The following is a 15,409-nucleotide window of genomic DNA, read 5'->3' on the forward strand; positions in this document are numbered from 1 at the left end:
GGTGAAGCAAGAGCTGTGGGTAAGTCTTAGTATAATGTAAAATATGTCGCATTCGTTGCAAATTCTTGAAATAATGTATGGATACATCGTTTTTGTATGCAGGATTTCTTCAGATGCGATGCTGGATACGAGGCTAGGGTGGATGTGGTGGCCACCACGAGCTGTAAGAAGCTCGTTGTGGACATGCACTATGAGGCCCGCATCCAGGCCATCATCACCTACCACAGCTCCGTCCTTGGGGAGAAGGTGACCAAACCTCAAGCCCGAACCATGTCGTTGACCAGGGAGCAGTACCTGCAGGTAAAGTCATGCATGTTTGGTACCAATACTCCATGCATGAATTTTATTTTATCTTCTGATATGCACTTTATGTGTTTACTTTGTAGGTGATTCCACATTGGTGCGCCGCACATCCTCTGTGCTGGGAGCAGATGGTGGATAGGTGGTGTTCGGCTGAGTGGGACGAGGCACACACAGCTAGCCGGGAACGGCGTTTAATGACGCAAGGCCCGTCCCACCACCAAGGCAGCCGGAGCCTGGGCCAATATGCCGAAGCATGGGCACGCCACCATTTTTATTTAGATATATAACACTAAGTTAGATATTATTTTTAACTATCTCGTTGGTTTTCGTTGCAGTCGGCGTCACATGGTGGTAGGCCTTGCTCCACCTTCTCGTCCTATGCTATGGCCCATAAGGGTAAGGCGACGTCCGACGTCACCTACAACCCGGATGACGGGCCCGAGCCCTACACCAACCCCGTCGTCTACAGTCGCCTCCATGACTACACCGCCATGGCGCAGGAGGTCCATGGCCCAGACTATGATCCGAGCACCGAGCCGATCGACCCCGATGTGCTGATGAGGGTCAGAGGAGGCAAGAGACATGGGCGGTACTGGATTGCCGACGGGGCAATCGACTCGTCCTCCACTCCCACTCTGTCTCAGGTGAGAGCAAGGAGCACGGGTTCGAGTCCAGCCATACGACCTCGGCACGACAGCTCACAGCATCGCATACAGCAACTCGAGGTTAGTGCTTATGTAACTCGTCCATTCTTGAGTTATATACCTTCTCTTTGAGTTACTATAACGTTGGCTTATAATATTACAGACCCAACTAGAAGAAGAGAGGAGGGAACGTCAAGAGATGGAGGCGAGGATAATGGCGGAGCGGGCGGCGGCTGATCAGAGGATGGCGGAGATGTTCCAGTACATGCAGAGCCTTGGCGCCGCACAGGGCATCGCTCCGCCACCTCCATTGTTCCCCCCAGTTGACCCTACTCTCTTCCACACTCCTGTGAGTATCAAAATTGTAGTTACATGTTTGTAATGCATCTGGTATAACACATGCAATCTCTTCTCTGTGCAGGGCCAATCTGGGGCGGCATCCAACAACCCTCCGGAAGGGTTCAGCCCAACGCAGCCCCGGTCAAACCGCCCACCTCCATGAGTGTTGTGTTTTCATTGTTTTAGACTTCAAAACTTATGTATAATACTTATGTCCGTGTTTGATACTTATGTGAGAGCTTGCGACGTTTGAGACTTATGTTTGTGTTTAATACATGTGTTGAACACTTATGTTTGTGATGAATATTTATGTTTTTGTTGGTTATTTATGTCTGTGATGATATCTGTGATGTATATATATGATATATATGTGATATCTTCTGTTTGTGTGGATGGAATACAAAAAACAAATAAAAAGTATATACTGGTCACTTTTGCCGAGTGTTACACTCGGCAAAGAGCACAGACCTGGACACCGGCTTAGGTTCTTTGCCGAGTGTTATGTCGCTGGCACTCGGCAAAGAGGTCGTCTTTGCCGAGTGCCATTTAAGACACTCGACAAAGAACCTGACATGGGGACCCTCCCTGGCGGTTTCTTTGCCGAGTGTCTCTTGTGACACTCGGCAAAGAAGTATTCTTTACCGAGTGCTGCCTGGAAGGCACTCGGCAAAGCAGACTTCTTTGCCGAGTGTCACAAGAGACACTCGGCAAAGTAACCGTCTCCGTCACCCGGCGCCGTAACGGCCACTTTTCTTTGTCGAGTGCTCTCTGGCACTCGACAAAGAGTTTTGCCGAATGCCCGACAAAAAGCACTCGGCAAAGGAGGCTTTGCCGATGCACTGTTTGCCGAGCCTTCTTTGCCGAGTGTTTTTAAGGCTTCGCCGAGTGCTTTAGGCACTCGGCAAAGCTATTGATTCCGGTAGTGTTGTTTTTTTCGTTATTACGGACTGAGGAGATTTTGAACACCTGAAAATGAACTGTCTAACTCGCGATTCTGGTCCGATTCATCGATCCAAACGGTCCGTCATGAACTCATTATTATTTATGTAACTGAAGTACTGAACTGTCTCTTTGGGGGCAAATGTAATTAATAAGCGTTCCTCTTAAGACACGCTGCTGAAACTCCTGGCGCAGTTAAAACTGTGTGATTGATTGCTCGTAGGAGTTAAGTCTCCTGAGCTAGCGTGCAACTATATAAATTCCAGCTTGTTCCGTTCTGCTCTCTCTCTCTGGCCGCTTCTCTTCTCCATGGAGACCAGGGAAGGCGTATTGGAACTTCTGTTGGTCAGCGCCGAGGGCCTCAAGCATGCTCATCACCACCCGCGACGTCTGTGACATTATTCTCAGATTCAGAAGCTGACAAGCTGTGGATGATTCCTTACGAGCGCACTAACACTAGACTCACCGCGCCAGACGATCTCGTTGTTTCCTGCAGGATCAAAGAGGCATTACGTGACCATCGAGTGCGGGGACAAGATTGCGACGAGCAAAATCACACAAGGTATGAATTGGCGATTCCCACCTCTGATCTGATGATAATTCATACTAGCTATATATAGAGAGTGGGTGGGTATGGTAATTAGTTCTAGATTCTAGTTGGTAGAGAGTGGCTGATGAGTTAGTTCTCTTAGATATTAGAGCTGGCAATGGCGGCGGTTGTTATTTGCTGCAGGCAGGGGTAAAAAGATCTGGTGGAACGAGAAGTTCAGGTTCGCGCTGTCGGACGCCGAGCGCAGGGAGCTGGCGAAGGTGACGCTGACGATCATGGAGATGGACAGGTTCACAGAAGACACCTCCGTCGGCGAAACCAAGTAGTATATATACGCTCGGAATTCGATCACACACTTGCAACAGCTGCATATACATATATAGGCATCGGCGCATCGCTCAGGAACACGTTTTGACGCTTGATTTTGCGCGCAGGGTGTACGTGGGCGAGATCATCAGCGAGGGCAGCGAGCGGGAGTTCCTGCAGACGAAGCCGGCGCCGTACAACGTCGTGCTCGAGGACGGCACGTACAAGGGCGTGCTCAAGCTGGGCCTCAAGTTCATCTCCAGCGTAAGCACACGCGCGTCTCTCCCCGTCTCACTTTCGCGCCCATGCATCGATCATCGATGTGACGTACGCCGGGCCTGGTGAACACGACGAATTAATGCAGGTGAGCCTGGAGCAGTCGAGCGACTGCGTGCGGTGCCCTGCGCCTGCGCCTGCGCCTGCGCCGACGAGGCAGACGAGCGCCGGGCACGGGCTGTTTTTCCTTCTCAACTCCTTCGCGCTGCCGAGCATCCCGTGGAGGAGGCTCTTCTCCTTCGCCAGTCGCTGGGCCTGGAACCATGGACAAGCGCCGAGAGAGAGGTGTGGAAACTGAGAACCCGGCGCTGTGAGTCTGAGAGGACCATTAGATGTCGGTGGCGGGTGCCAGTTTGAACTGTGGGTCAATATTATTTTTGAATTTGTCACCAGAGCTGGCAGGTGCTTTTTTAATAGTCTGGTACCGTCGAACACGAAGAGTGTGAATTCAGTATCGAGGATTAAAAGGTTTTTTTTTGCTCTCTTCGGAACAATATGTACGGGTGTTTTGTTTATTTGACACTTGACAGTCCAAAACATGTGTACATACACACACAAAAACAAAAGGAAAGAAATCCATTCAGCAAAAACAGCTGCTGGTAATCTCGTTGAGGAACCATACATGCAGAGTATATCTGTTCCATCGCCGAAACATCTCTTTGGCACAAACTCTTCTTGTGTTATTACGAAATTTTACAAGTCATGAGGAGTCCGATGATTAGTCACTCTTTATCTCACCTTCTATCAAAACAACATTATTTTATAAGACCCTTCAACGATCCCCCTAAGGCTGGCCGTAGCGGTCTCCGCGCGTCAGCCCCTCCCCTTGCATGGCGGCTACAGGGGCGCCCCACACCGTAGCGTTGCCCCTGCGCGTGGCCCCCTTCTCTCTCCCTTCGTAGATGGTGTTTCACTGTTCATCTCCCAAGCGTGTTCATTCTTATAACAGTGAGCCCGCGAGTAATTGTTAGTATATAGAAATTTGATAGTAGATTTAAAGTATGTATAATAAATGATATTTTATGGTTGTAGAGGAGTATAGGGTAGTATTTAGGGGGACCGCTGCGGAAGAAGAAAAGGTAGGGGATAAACTGTTGATGATGTGACAAAAAATGATATAGGTAGAGAAATTTAGAGGGAACCGCTGCGGATAGTTTAAACCTCTTCCACCCCATATTCAATCTACCATGGGAACAATCGTTCCAACGGTTCTCCTATGATGCCCCCTATATGGTGGAGAGAACTCCATATATGGAGTGAGCTATACAGTGTTGTTGGTTGCCCATGACTGTCGGAGAATACGGACCAAAGTGCACCACGCTTGGCTGCATCTGTCCCCACATGCACGCGCCTCGGCCTGGCTGAGGAGCGAACCTCGCCTCCCACGTTCATTTTGGGCCTGGTTCACGCGGTGGGGATGCATGCGTTGGGCCTATCTACGAAGCCAAATCAGGCTATCAAATACGTGGAGGTGGATGTGCTAGACCTGGCTGGACCCGAATGCGGGCGACCAATCACGCCTGTAACCTCATCATTCTTTAATAACTCTATTTCTTTGTGATACTAGCATATAGCATGTGTCAACACTACAGTCCCAAAAAAAGGAGGAAGGGGAAGGTCTATGGCGACGACGACACGAGGGAAGTGCCAGTGGCAACAGCGCGAGTGAGGGGAGACGATGGGGTAGGGGGAGAGGTTAGCGGTAGCGGCGACGCGAGGGAGGGATAGACGACAACAACGATGCAGGTGAAGGAGAGGAAGCGTGGGGTCGCGGGGAGGCAGAGGACGACGAGGTCGCGAGGGAGAGGATGAGGGGTGATATAAATAATGTTGGTCATTTGATTTGAGTCAGGGATAGAAGGTTATCCGAACCGTTATTTTTTATGGTGTGTTAAGTCTGGGTGTAATTTGTTTGGTGGATTTAGTGAAGGCTATGAATTTGAGGTGATTTGATTGGTTGAGTTTACAAACTTTAAATTGATGAATTATATAATTGTATAGATTAACTATTTTTAAGCTTAGTAATGTGTATTATGGTATAGTACAAGTAGTCTATGATTTTTAAAAACTTTAAGAATTGATGAAAAAATGATAAGCAACTGAGTGTATAGGGAAATGGTTGGAGACGTCCTCTATATGGTCGGATTATCTTTTAGTAAGATGTAGTAAAATATACCCCTATATAAATCACTATTTTAAACTTTATAAAACCCACTAAACCAAATCACCCCACAACCATCACTTTCGCTAAAGTCACTAAACAAATTGCATCAGCACATAACACACATTCAAAACCAACGATTCAAATCGCTGGATAACTCACCTATCTGTTATTCACTCAAATCCAATAACCAATATTATTTGAATAATCTATAATCCATCATCTCCCACCCTCCCTGGTGACCCCACCGTCCTTGTCTCGCCCTCCCATTGACCTCGTCACCCATATCATCGTTGACCCTCACATGTGTCGTCTTTGTTATCGGCCCTTCCATTATGCCGCCGCGCCGTCGGTCCCTACTTCATGCCACCGTCGTCGTCAGTGGTTCTTCCCCTTCTTCCCACTTTTTTTCTAGGATGGTAGCGCCAACACGTAGAGTATAATAGACAGTTTAGAGTTTAGATAGAGAGAGAAATATGAGAAGAATGATTGGAGATTTAAGGCCATATGCAAGTTATGATGGAGACAACCTTACAGTGTTGGTACGGGACCTACAAGAGAAGAACCGAACTAGATCTGATCATGGGCCACCTAACCCCGACCAACCCGACTCACCCCGTCCGAAAATATCTTAGCCCGACCCAACTCGACTAATGTAACAGACAGTTACAAGCCTCAATTTTTAACCTATAATAATTCACGAATCGAATATGAGCTATGATTTATAACCCAAAATCGACCCAACGTGAAAAACCCGACCCAAATCCAAAAACACGATTCAACTTAAAAAAAACCTAACTCGACACGTCAAACAGGGTGGTACGGACTAATCTGACTCAACCCGACGGGCATGTACAGTGGAGAGACACCAAAACGGTTCTCTAAGCACAGGAGACAACTAAGAGACTCTATTGTACAATGGAGTGTCTATAAACGTAGTCTATTAATAAATACAGAATTAAATGTATTTGTATAGCATCAGATCGATAGAACAGACGATAAATTCGTACAGTGGGAAGTGAGGCGTCTGTTGCTACTTGGTTTACGAGCCAGAGGCGTCTCTTCACGGAGAGACGGCTCTAAGATTTTTTTTGCAAATAATCCCCTTAAACACCTTAAGAGACTCCACATTAAACACCACTGTACATGCCCTAAGTCAGATCTAGATTGTGCTAAATGGCCCCACTATCCGATCTCGACCTGACCTAAACCGAAGCCGGGTCTAAACCGAGCACGAACAGAGAGAGCCTCGCCCGCCGTCTGCACCGGCCTTGAAAGAGCTGGAGAAGCGAGCCAGCACCCAGCAGAGCAAGAAAGCCACAAGGAGATACTGAGGACGCGAGGCCAAGCTCCCCCGACGGCATTAGAGTAGGAGGGAGGAGGGGAAGCAGAGAGGGACGGCCCTTCTCGTCCTCGCACCCTGTGAAACGCGGCCCGCGACCGACAGCAGCTCGCTCGCTGTCATCTCTCGAGGTAAGCATCCTCATCCTCCGATCCCAACTCGAATGGTCGCACGCGTCCGTGTGCCCTCTCGTATCGAATCGGGTAATATTGGTAGCTCGCGTGTGCAAGGCGATAAGACGCTCAGGGAATGGGAGCTTGCTCTTCGTCTCGCGCACACGAGGTGTTCGGAGAAACGCCCAGCAGAGTAACTGGTATCTAGGCTTTCCGTGATATTTTCTCTATTTATCTGAGCCTTCAGATCCTGGTCATCCTTTTCCAACAACTGGTTTGCTTTCTGCTTGCTCGTTTTTTTTGGGTAGATTGCTGATACTCGTGAGATTCGATCTTACTAGGGTAGGTTGCTACTACTACAACAACAACAAAGCCAAGCCTTTTAGTTCTAAGCAAGTTAGGGTATGCTAAAGTCCATATCCAACAGCAACAACAAGTCAAATTAAGGTGCTACCATACTGTATTTTCGTATGTCTGGATACTACGCGCTGGCCAAATTCTCTGATTGGTAGCCATTCAAATGACTATGCTTCTAGAGAACTACTCCAGTGAGCTAAATACATTCCGTTCATTATTGCTTCCTGCAGATCTCAAGCAGTTCGTTGGTTGGCCATTTTCTTTTTCTTTTTTTGATATACTTGCTAGCTTGGAAGTTGGTAAAAGATGAACTCAACACGCCGAGCTTCAAAAGCGGCAAAGTCAACAATCAATTACCACAGGTTTTCATTAGATGAGCACCACTTATTTGAGCCAGATGCTTTGATTACCAAGGAGCGAGATGCCAATCATCAATCAAGGCAAAGTTCTCAATCTTGCAGAACATATGCATACAGAAGATTGACCACTCCCCAGTTTGTATCTGCATTGTCTGGAATCTGGAATCTTGTTGGCCAGCCTGAATCATCTGGCACAGCTCAAAGATCTAGTATTCATGGGATTTCGAGTAGGGAAGACCCTGTGTGCTTTAGCAGGGACCAACAAGGAAATATACTGACACCTTGCTGTGTGGAAAACTCTAGTGGTCTGAGATCTCAATACTGTTTCTCTACACCAAAAGAAATTTATGAGGATCTTATTTACGTAAAGAAGAAGATGTTAACGCTGACACCATTCAATAACATTGTTGGTGCATCATCCACATGGATGCATATGCATTCCACAAATAAGGTTGAAGGTGCGCATTATTTGCAATTTGGAACTATATACTCTGTGCAAGCTGAAAAGATGGAAAAAATCGAGACTTCTCAGAATAGCAAAAGAAGCATGTGTGAGGAAACTTGTGCTAGTTCCAACAATATGGATATTAGGGACAATAGCTATTCAAATCAAACAAGACACATGCCTAACGAGCTATTTACTATCTCAAATGAAGAAGCTAGCAGTACACATGATTGTGAAAGTTCTCGGCACAATACTGAATGCAATCTAGAAAAAAATCAAGAAGATTCTAATTTTTTAGCTTGCCCAGTACATGAAATGGAAATTGCCAAAGAGGTGAGGATAATGCCAGGGAGTCAGGTTTTCAGTAAGGCGTGCACAGATGCTCAGCTTGACAAATCAAAGCACATGTCTTGTCTGGTGGGTGATGCTGTTGTTCTTAATTCAGCAAATGCAGATGAAAGTGCTTGTAGGGAGGACGTGTGTCTGCAGCTTTCTCTAGACAAGTGTTCACAAGAGCTCCAACCAACTTTTCAGCATCGATTTGATGGTGCTGTTACCATAAACAGGCATGCTGTGGCAGGAGCATTAGCTGGGACAGCAGTCAGTGTTTCTTTGCATCCAATTGATACTGTGAAAACGATAATTCAGGCTAACAGTTATGGACAGAGTTCAGTCTACCATACACTAAGGCGCACCCTTATTGAGAGAGGTAATGCTCAATGAGAGCAATTTCCACAACCTATGTTTTCTTTCCAATTTCTATGCATTGTTACCCTTTGAGAACTATAATTCCCTATATTAATTTAGTGATTGATGGTTAGTAAAGGTGTTCTGGGGTTATATGGAGGACTTGCTAGCAAACTTGCTTGTTCTGCACCAATTTCTGCAATTTATACCTTAACTTATGAAACAGTGAAGGGGGCTCTTCTGCCTGTTTTTCCAAAGGTAATTTCAGTTAGTTTTACGCTGAACTTTTTGTTGTCATTACATAGTATATCCTTCAATCTTTTATATGCTGTTACATTGACATCTCTACAGGAATATCATTCAATTGCGCATTGTGCTGCTGGTGGCTGCTCTAGTATTGCAACATCCTTTGTTTTTACACCCAGTGAATGCATAAAACAACAAATGCAAGTGGGTTCCCATTATCAGAACTGCTGGTATTCAATTTTGAATTTTCCTTGCCTCTTTTTGGGTTGTTCATTCATTTATTTGCTGTATTTAGAAGCTTCATTTCTGGCATTACAAATAGTGATGTATACATAAATCTATTAGTTTCATGTCATGTGCTTGAGTAGGTAGGATATCTTCAAACGAATGCTTCAGTAGGGTGTCGTCCTTTCATCATCCTCTAATAAGAGTTTCATGCCATCAGGAATGCTTTAGTAGGATGCCTCAAAAAGGGTGGCATTGCTTCATTATATACTGGATGGGGTGCTGTCCTTTGCAGAAATATCCCACATTCCATAGTGAAGGTATCAAATCGAAGTACTTGCTTTTGAGTCCAATAAAATTCAAAATTTCTTTAATTTGATAATTTGTTTCTGCCTTTCTGGTGTTTAAAGGACATTATCCCTTTTCTGAATTTATAGTTCTATGCTTATGAGAGTCTGAAGCAGTCTCTGTTGAAATCAGCACCTGATAGGGCCAAACTCAATTCTGGCCAAACGGTTAGTTTTTTAGACTTACCTTATTAAGGTATCATTCTTATACCCACATATTGACCTGTGTAATAACTAATAAGAAATATCAAATGCGGAATTATAAGTTTAAAAAAAACACAAATATTTTGTTTCTGAATAACTGATACTATTCCCATGCACCTGAAGCATAAAATCAAACAGAGTTAAGCACAAATGAAGGTCATTCTTGCATTGGAACTAGCGCAATCAAGTGACTGACATAATGCCCAAGTATGGGCTTGAATAGCTGCATTGGATTCATACTTCAGCTGACACGGGTCACCTATTATAGTTGCGGGAAGGAGCACCATGCCACCATCCCTTCTTTTTTCTTCACGCTGCTGACCTTATCTACATACTTCCAGGTGCAGCATTGTGATTTTTCATACACATCTAGAATCCATATCAGCCAATGCAGCTACTCAAAGCCCATACCTTACATCAGTCACTTGATTGTGCAAGTTCTAAGGCAAGGATGATCCTCACTTGTTGACTTCTGTGTTTTTAATTCTATTTGGTTTAATACTTCAAGTGGATGAGATTAGCATATTCATAAACAAACGTCCATGTGCTTAGGCTTTTAACTTTGCATTTATTATTTCTTACACAGACCTCTAGGTGGGACATATCCCACCTAATACCCTCCTATAAACATGTGTAAGAAGTAAAAAATGTGAATTTAAAAGTTTTTTTCTTGAATACGCAGGAGAGCTGCGTATCATTATATTAATAGGAGAGAAAAAGGCATCAAACCCAAAAACAAACATACAAACACACACACGCACCCAAAGATACCCTCAGCGCACAACATAAACAAGACACCAGCTTACACATCCTAAGCAAAACAGATGTTTGTGTTCTGAACAATTGATGCTAATCTCATCTCATGTATCTGAAGCATAAAACCAAATAGTGTCACCCTGGAAGAAGACAGCAAGTGAAGGCTATCCTTGTGTTGGAACTTGCACAGTGAAGTGATTGACACAATAATGCCAAGCTATGGGCTTGAGTCGTTGCATCCTGGATTAGCTCATACGAATTATGGATGTGCACAAAGGTCAGAACGCTTCACCTTGAAGCCTGTAGATAAGATTAGCAACACAAAAACATCTCAGCAGGAAATAAAAAGATGTTGCTCGTCCCCACAACTATAAAACGTGACCCCTGCTGGCTGAAGACAAGGCAGAGAAGCAAGCATAGCTGAGAGCACACTTGCAGTGTGAGGGCTCTGCCTGCTTTCTCTGCGGCTAGCAGGGTTGCCTTATGTTGTTGCGAGAAGGAAGAACACCCCTTTATTTCCTACTGAAATATTTCTACGTGCTGCTGATCTTATCTACTGGCTTCCAGATTTATACACATCCAAAATTATTGTCAGCCAATGCAGCTACTCGAGCCCATACCTTGTATTACATCAGTCACTTGATTGCACAAACATTATTTGTGTAACTCTATTTGGTTTCATGCTTTAGGTGTATAAGGTTAGCATCCATTATTCATACACACAAACATCTTTGTGCCTTTTTAACTCTTACCTTATCATTTTTATTTTCTTGCATTAATATATATTAGTTACAATTGGAGTAGAACACATGGGCATTTCTGATACTATCCTGCATTGTTTCAATGCTTCGAAGAGAAGAAAAAAGAAATAAGAAACCGCAAGATCTATATGATGATTTACCTGTTCTAGCATCTCAATTCTCAAATACAACAGATAAAACTAATATTGCACCCCCTTTGTTACTTGCAGCTTTTATGTGGAGGTTTTGCTGGGTCAACTGCTGCTCTCTGTACAACACCGTTTGATGTTATCAAGACACGAGTGCAATTACAGGTACTGTGACACGTAGGGATGGAAAATGGCAATGGATATCCGAATTATCCGATATCCGTATTCGTTAAAACTTGTAATATGGATATCCATATCTATATCCATTTTTAATATGGATACTAAATGGATACATCCGAATTCGTTTTTCAGTGTTTTCACTATCTGATTTCAGATCCGTATTTGACAATATCCGACATTATCCGTATTTGCAAAGAAAACAAGTATCATGAATCTATTTAAATGTTTTCTCTTCATTAAGAGTAACTAATTATTTAATTGTATTATTAGCAATGATTCATTGAAACCATTTAATAGTATAACTATAAATAACTTTCAGTACTAACTTAAATTATTAACGATACATAAAGATTAAATTAATTTCAATATTTTTATAATTTAGTTTAAACCTAATATATTAGTCGTGGTAAATTATTTTAATACTTAATTTTATTTATTGATATAAAATATTATATATAATTTATAATATTCTCATAAATATTTAAATAACTATAATATTGAAATAATTAATTCGTGTATTTTATTTAAACATTTATTGATAACTATACTTTTTATGAGCTATCCTTGTCTACATTATATACACAATACTTTAATATCGACTTGTGTAATAATTTTGTAATTCATTGATAAAGCAAAATGGCTATTTGTTTCCTACCATTTTTATTTGAATTTATTCACTTGACCTATTATTTTATAAAATATTGTCAATTATAGTTTAGTTTGAATTGGAGATTGTTGGAAGTGTTTTTTTATTTAGTTCACCTTGGTTAACTATGAACTTAGTGTAAAACTTTATTCGTGTATGTTGAATTTAACAATAGACACTTTGAATTGAAGTGAGTAAATATTTGAATAGAAATCCAAAACCAGGACATATGTTTTGTATTCGTATTCAAAAATATTTGTATCTGTATTCGTCTTCAAATTAAAATGTGGTAAAAGGTAGTATCCGAATCCGATCCATTTCCATACCTAATGACACCTGCATATGCCACATTGACTTTTGATTTTAACGTTTATTGGGTATTGTTGACTATTTTTACAATAGAATCATAACAATGGACAGCTAGCTTACATTCAAACTGACTAATGATCCCAACCGAGCTAATACTTCGGCTTTCTTTCTGTTAATAATCAGGCACTCAGCCCTGTTTGCAAGTATGATGGGGTGGTTCATGCACTAAAAGAAATTTTTCGGCATGAAGGCTTGTGTGGTCTTTACAGGTACCAAAATTTGCCAGAGGCACACCCAGCTAGTTAATTCCAGTTACTATTCATTCCTATCTGTAAAAGATATTTTTGTAAGTACGCAAATTATCTAGCGACGTGTTTTCTCACAGGGGTTTGACTCCAAGGCTGGCTATGTATATGTCTCAAGGTGCTATATTCTTTACGTCCTATGAGTTTCTCAGTACATTAATGTTTCCTGAACCCGAACAAGAGGTTCATGCGAGGAGCGTTTGATCGTGAAATGAGAAGATGGCACAGCAAAATACAGAACTCGGGGATAGTCTGACATGTGATGTGAGGGGTTTGAATCCAATTTTGGGTGTTGTTTACAAAGTTGTCTGTTAGGAATAGGATAGCATTCATACATATTTTTCGGTAATCTCAGGTCTAGCTAGGCGATTGAAAATTTTGTAGTAGAACCTGATTTTGTATTTTAGTCTCGTATATATAGAGAAACAATGGCCAGTTTTGGTATCCTATTGTTTTGTATCCACATGTATCTGCATACATGGCCAAGTGAATCTGGAATTAAACAGCATGGGACGCAAGACTTTCTATTAAAAAAAAGATCAGTTGCAGAGCGACTTCAATGTTGTCGTCCGGCAGTTCTGATGATTGTAAAGAAAATTAGTGTTTACTGAATAACATGATTATTTAGATTAATGTTATTTCTTAATATGATTATTTAGACTAATGTTGTTTGCTAGTATAAAAGTATATTTCAAATAGATTTAAAGTAGACTTAGGTAAAGTGATGGTTTGAATTATCAATACTTCAAATAAGACATGTTTAAGACTTCCAAGACATTCTAAAAAACCTGAGACAAAGATCTAGAATTCTAGATGCAAAAATAAATAAAATCGAAGCCACTTAAGTAGAGACAAAAAGATTGATGAATTAGAATTGTCTCACAATATTAGATTTGCTTAAGTTGACATAACTTTATATATAAGTTGTAGAGCTTTTCATTAACTTTTTAAAAAATATAGGACCGTCAAACTTGGAGGTCGAAGTTAAAAGTTATACCTAAAATATAAAAACATGATGCGTTGAAAATACGATAAAGAAAATTCTGACACTTTTTCTCTCAGTTTGATATTTCAATAAAGCCCAATGTTAATTGTCTTATGCCCTTCCTTTGGGGGCACTATATGGTCTGACGCTCAAAAAAAAGTTTTTGGTTGGTGCTATTTATGCCTTCTATTTGGCGAGAAAGTAGGAAAAATTCTGTACATTCCAGATACAAACACTCTCTTTTACAGTCCTCACATCCACCACTTAAAGGCCCATAAAAACAGATTAAAATTTACATCTTAACCCTTTAGTAATTTGTTTTTCTTCTATTTATATGGACCACTAGGTGATGGATGTGAGGGCCTGTAAAAAAATTCTTTTCATCCAGATGCAAAGAATTTTTTCCCAAAAAGTGTGTGCTATAGCCGAGATATGTGTGTAGAGAGTAAAGGCTCATACATTTATGCTATAGCCACCAAAAATGCTTAGAGAAATATTATTATCATTGTAGGTGCTTTTACAAAGTGCTTAGATTGGTAGACCATCACTTATATGCTTACTCTAGATTTAGGCCTAATAATTAGTGAGGTTTGCATACCTCTTTCCATTCGACGCTACATGCATTATTGTTGTACTCGGAGAGATTTGTAGTCTTACAGAAATATAATAATCATGTTTGTGGTGCGGATGCTGCCATAGACGAAATGAGACCTGCAACAATTTAGTGAGAAACACGTAGACCATTATCTACACAGGGCGCGCAAAGCACGTAGCCGAAGGTTTCTGAACACTGCCAATGTTTATCCTATAATTTTTTTTCTGATCTTAGAACTGGATACAGATGTTGATATCTATCTTTTATACATAATAAAATTTTAATCTTGACATTTGGATTCAGATACAGACATATATTAAAATTTTGAATTTAGACATATACTATTCATAGACTTTTGACCCTTTTAGAGCAACTCCAAGAGTCTAGGTATAATCTTAGCTAAATTTAGACTTTTATGAGGTCTCTAAAAAATAGAAAGCTTCTCAAACGGTAAGATAAACCAACAAACTCTCTAAATCTTGTTTTCTTCCCTCCTCGAACTCGTCTTTCTGCCCAAACAAACCGTAGGAAAACTGGTCATCTCCGCTCCTCACCTCTTCTTCCACTGCCACAGTTGCAACGAGAGCTGACCAGTGGATGTGATGGAAGGTCACGTACTCACGTACGGAGGAAAATGTAGCAGACAAAATAAACTCGTTTTTGACATTTCATCAAGTACCTTGGGGACATTCTAGCCATTTGGACGATGCGCTCCAAGAACTTGCCGACCATGAATGCCTAGAGTAGGCACATGTACTGGGAGATGCTCGAGAAAAAGCACACATAGATGTTGTCGTAACCGGTCAAGAGGAGGATGTCCTACAGGTCGCTCTGGGAGCACCGCCTCTGCCATTGCCCCCTCGTTCGTCCCCTCGCTAGTCGCGACATCCACCCTTCTTCA

The 15,409-nt window shown here is 42.1% G+C and overlaps 1 protein-coding gene across 18 annotated transcripts; it reads left to right on the forward strand.

The window, feature by feature from the left end:
* Positions 1 to 6,707: 6,707 nt before the first annotated feature.
* On the forward strand, positions 6,708 to 13,488 carry LOC103653882 (uncharacterized). 18 transcript variants are annotated; one of them, XR_004857848.1, is made up of 10 exons: positions 6,708 to 6,991; positions 7,561 to 8,843; positions 8,961 to 9,079; positions 9,173 to 9,297; positions 9,513 to 9,612; positions 9,703 to 9,807; positions 10,718 to 10,876; positions 11,570 to 11,653; positions 12,807 to 12,892; positions 13,009 to 13,488. XR_004857848.1 is itself a non-coding variant. In XM_008680692.4 (10 exons), the coding sequence occupies exons 2-9, from the start codon at positions 7,637 to 7,639 to the stop codon at positions 12,850 to 12,852; spliced, it is 1,863 nt and encodes a 620-aa protein (XP_008678914.1). In that variant the 5' UTR covers positions 6,708 to 6,991; positions 7,561 to 7,636; the 3' UTR covers positions 12,853 to 12,892; positions 13,009 to 13,488. The 18 variants fall into 18 exon arrangements, 6 of the variants coding, with proteins under 6 accessions (XP_008678914.1, XP_008678912.1, XP_008678915.1 ...); XR_004857846.1 differs by having other exon boundaries at positions 9,730 to 9,835; XR_004857845.1 differs by having other exon boundaries at positions 9,730 to 9,807; positions 10,185 to 10,876.
* The last annotated feature ends 1,921 nt before the right edge of the window (positions 13,489 to 15,409 follow it).

This window comes from Zea mays, chromosome 4, assembly GCF_902167145.1.
Source record: "Zea mays cultivar B73 chromosome 4, Zm-B73-REFERENCE-NAM-5.0, whole genome shotgun sequence".
NCBI classification, from domain to species: Eukaryota; Viridiplantae; Streptophyta; class Magnoliopsida; order Poales; family Poaceae; genus Zea; species Zea mays.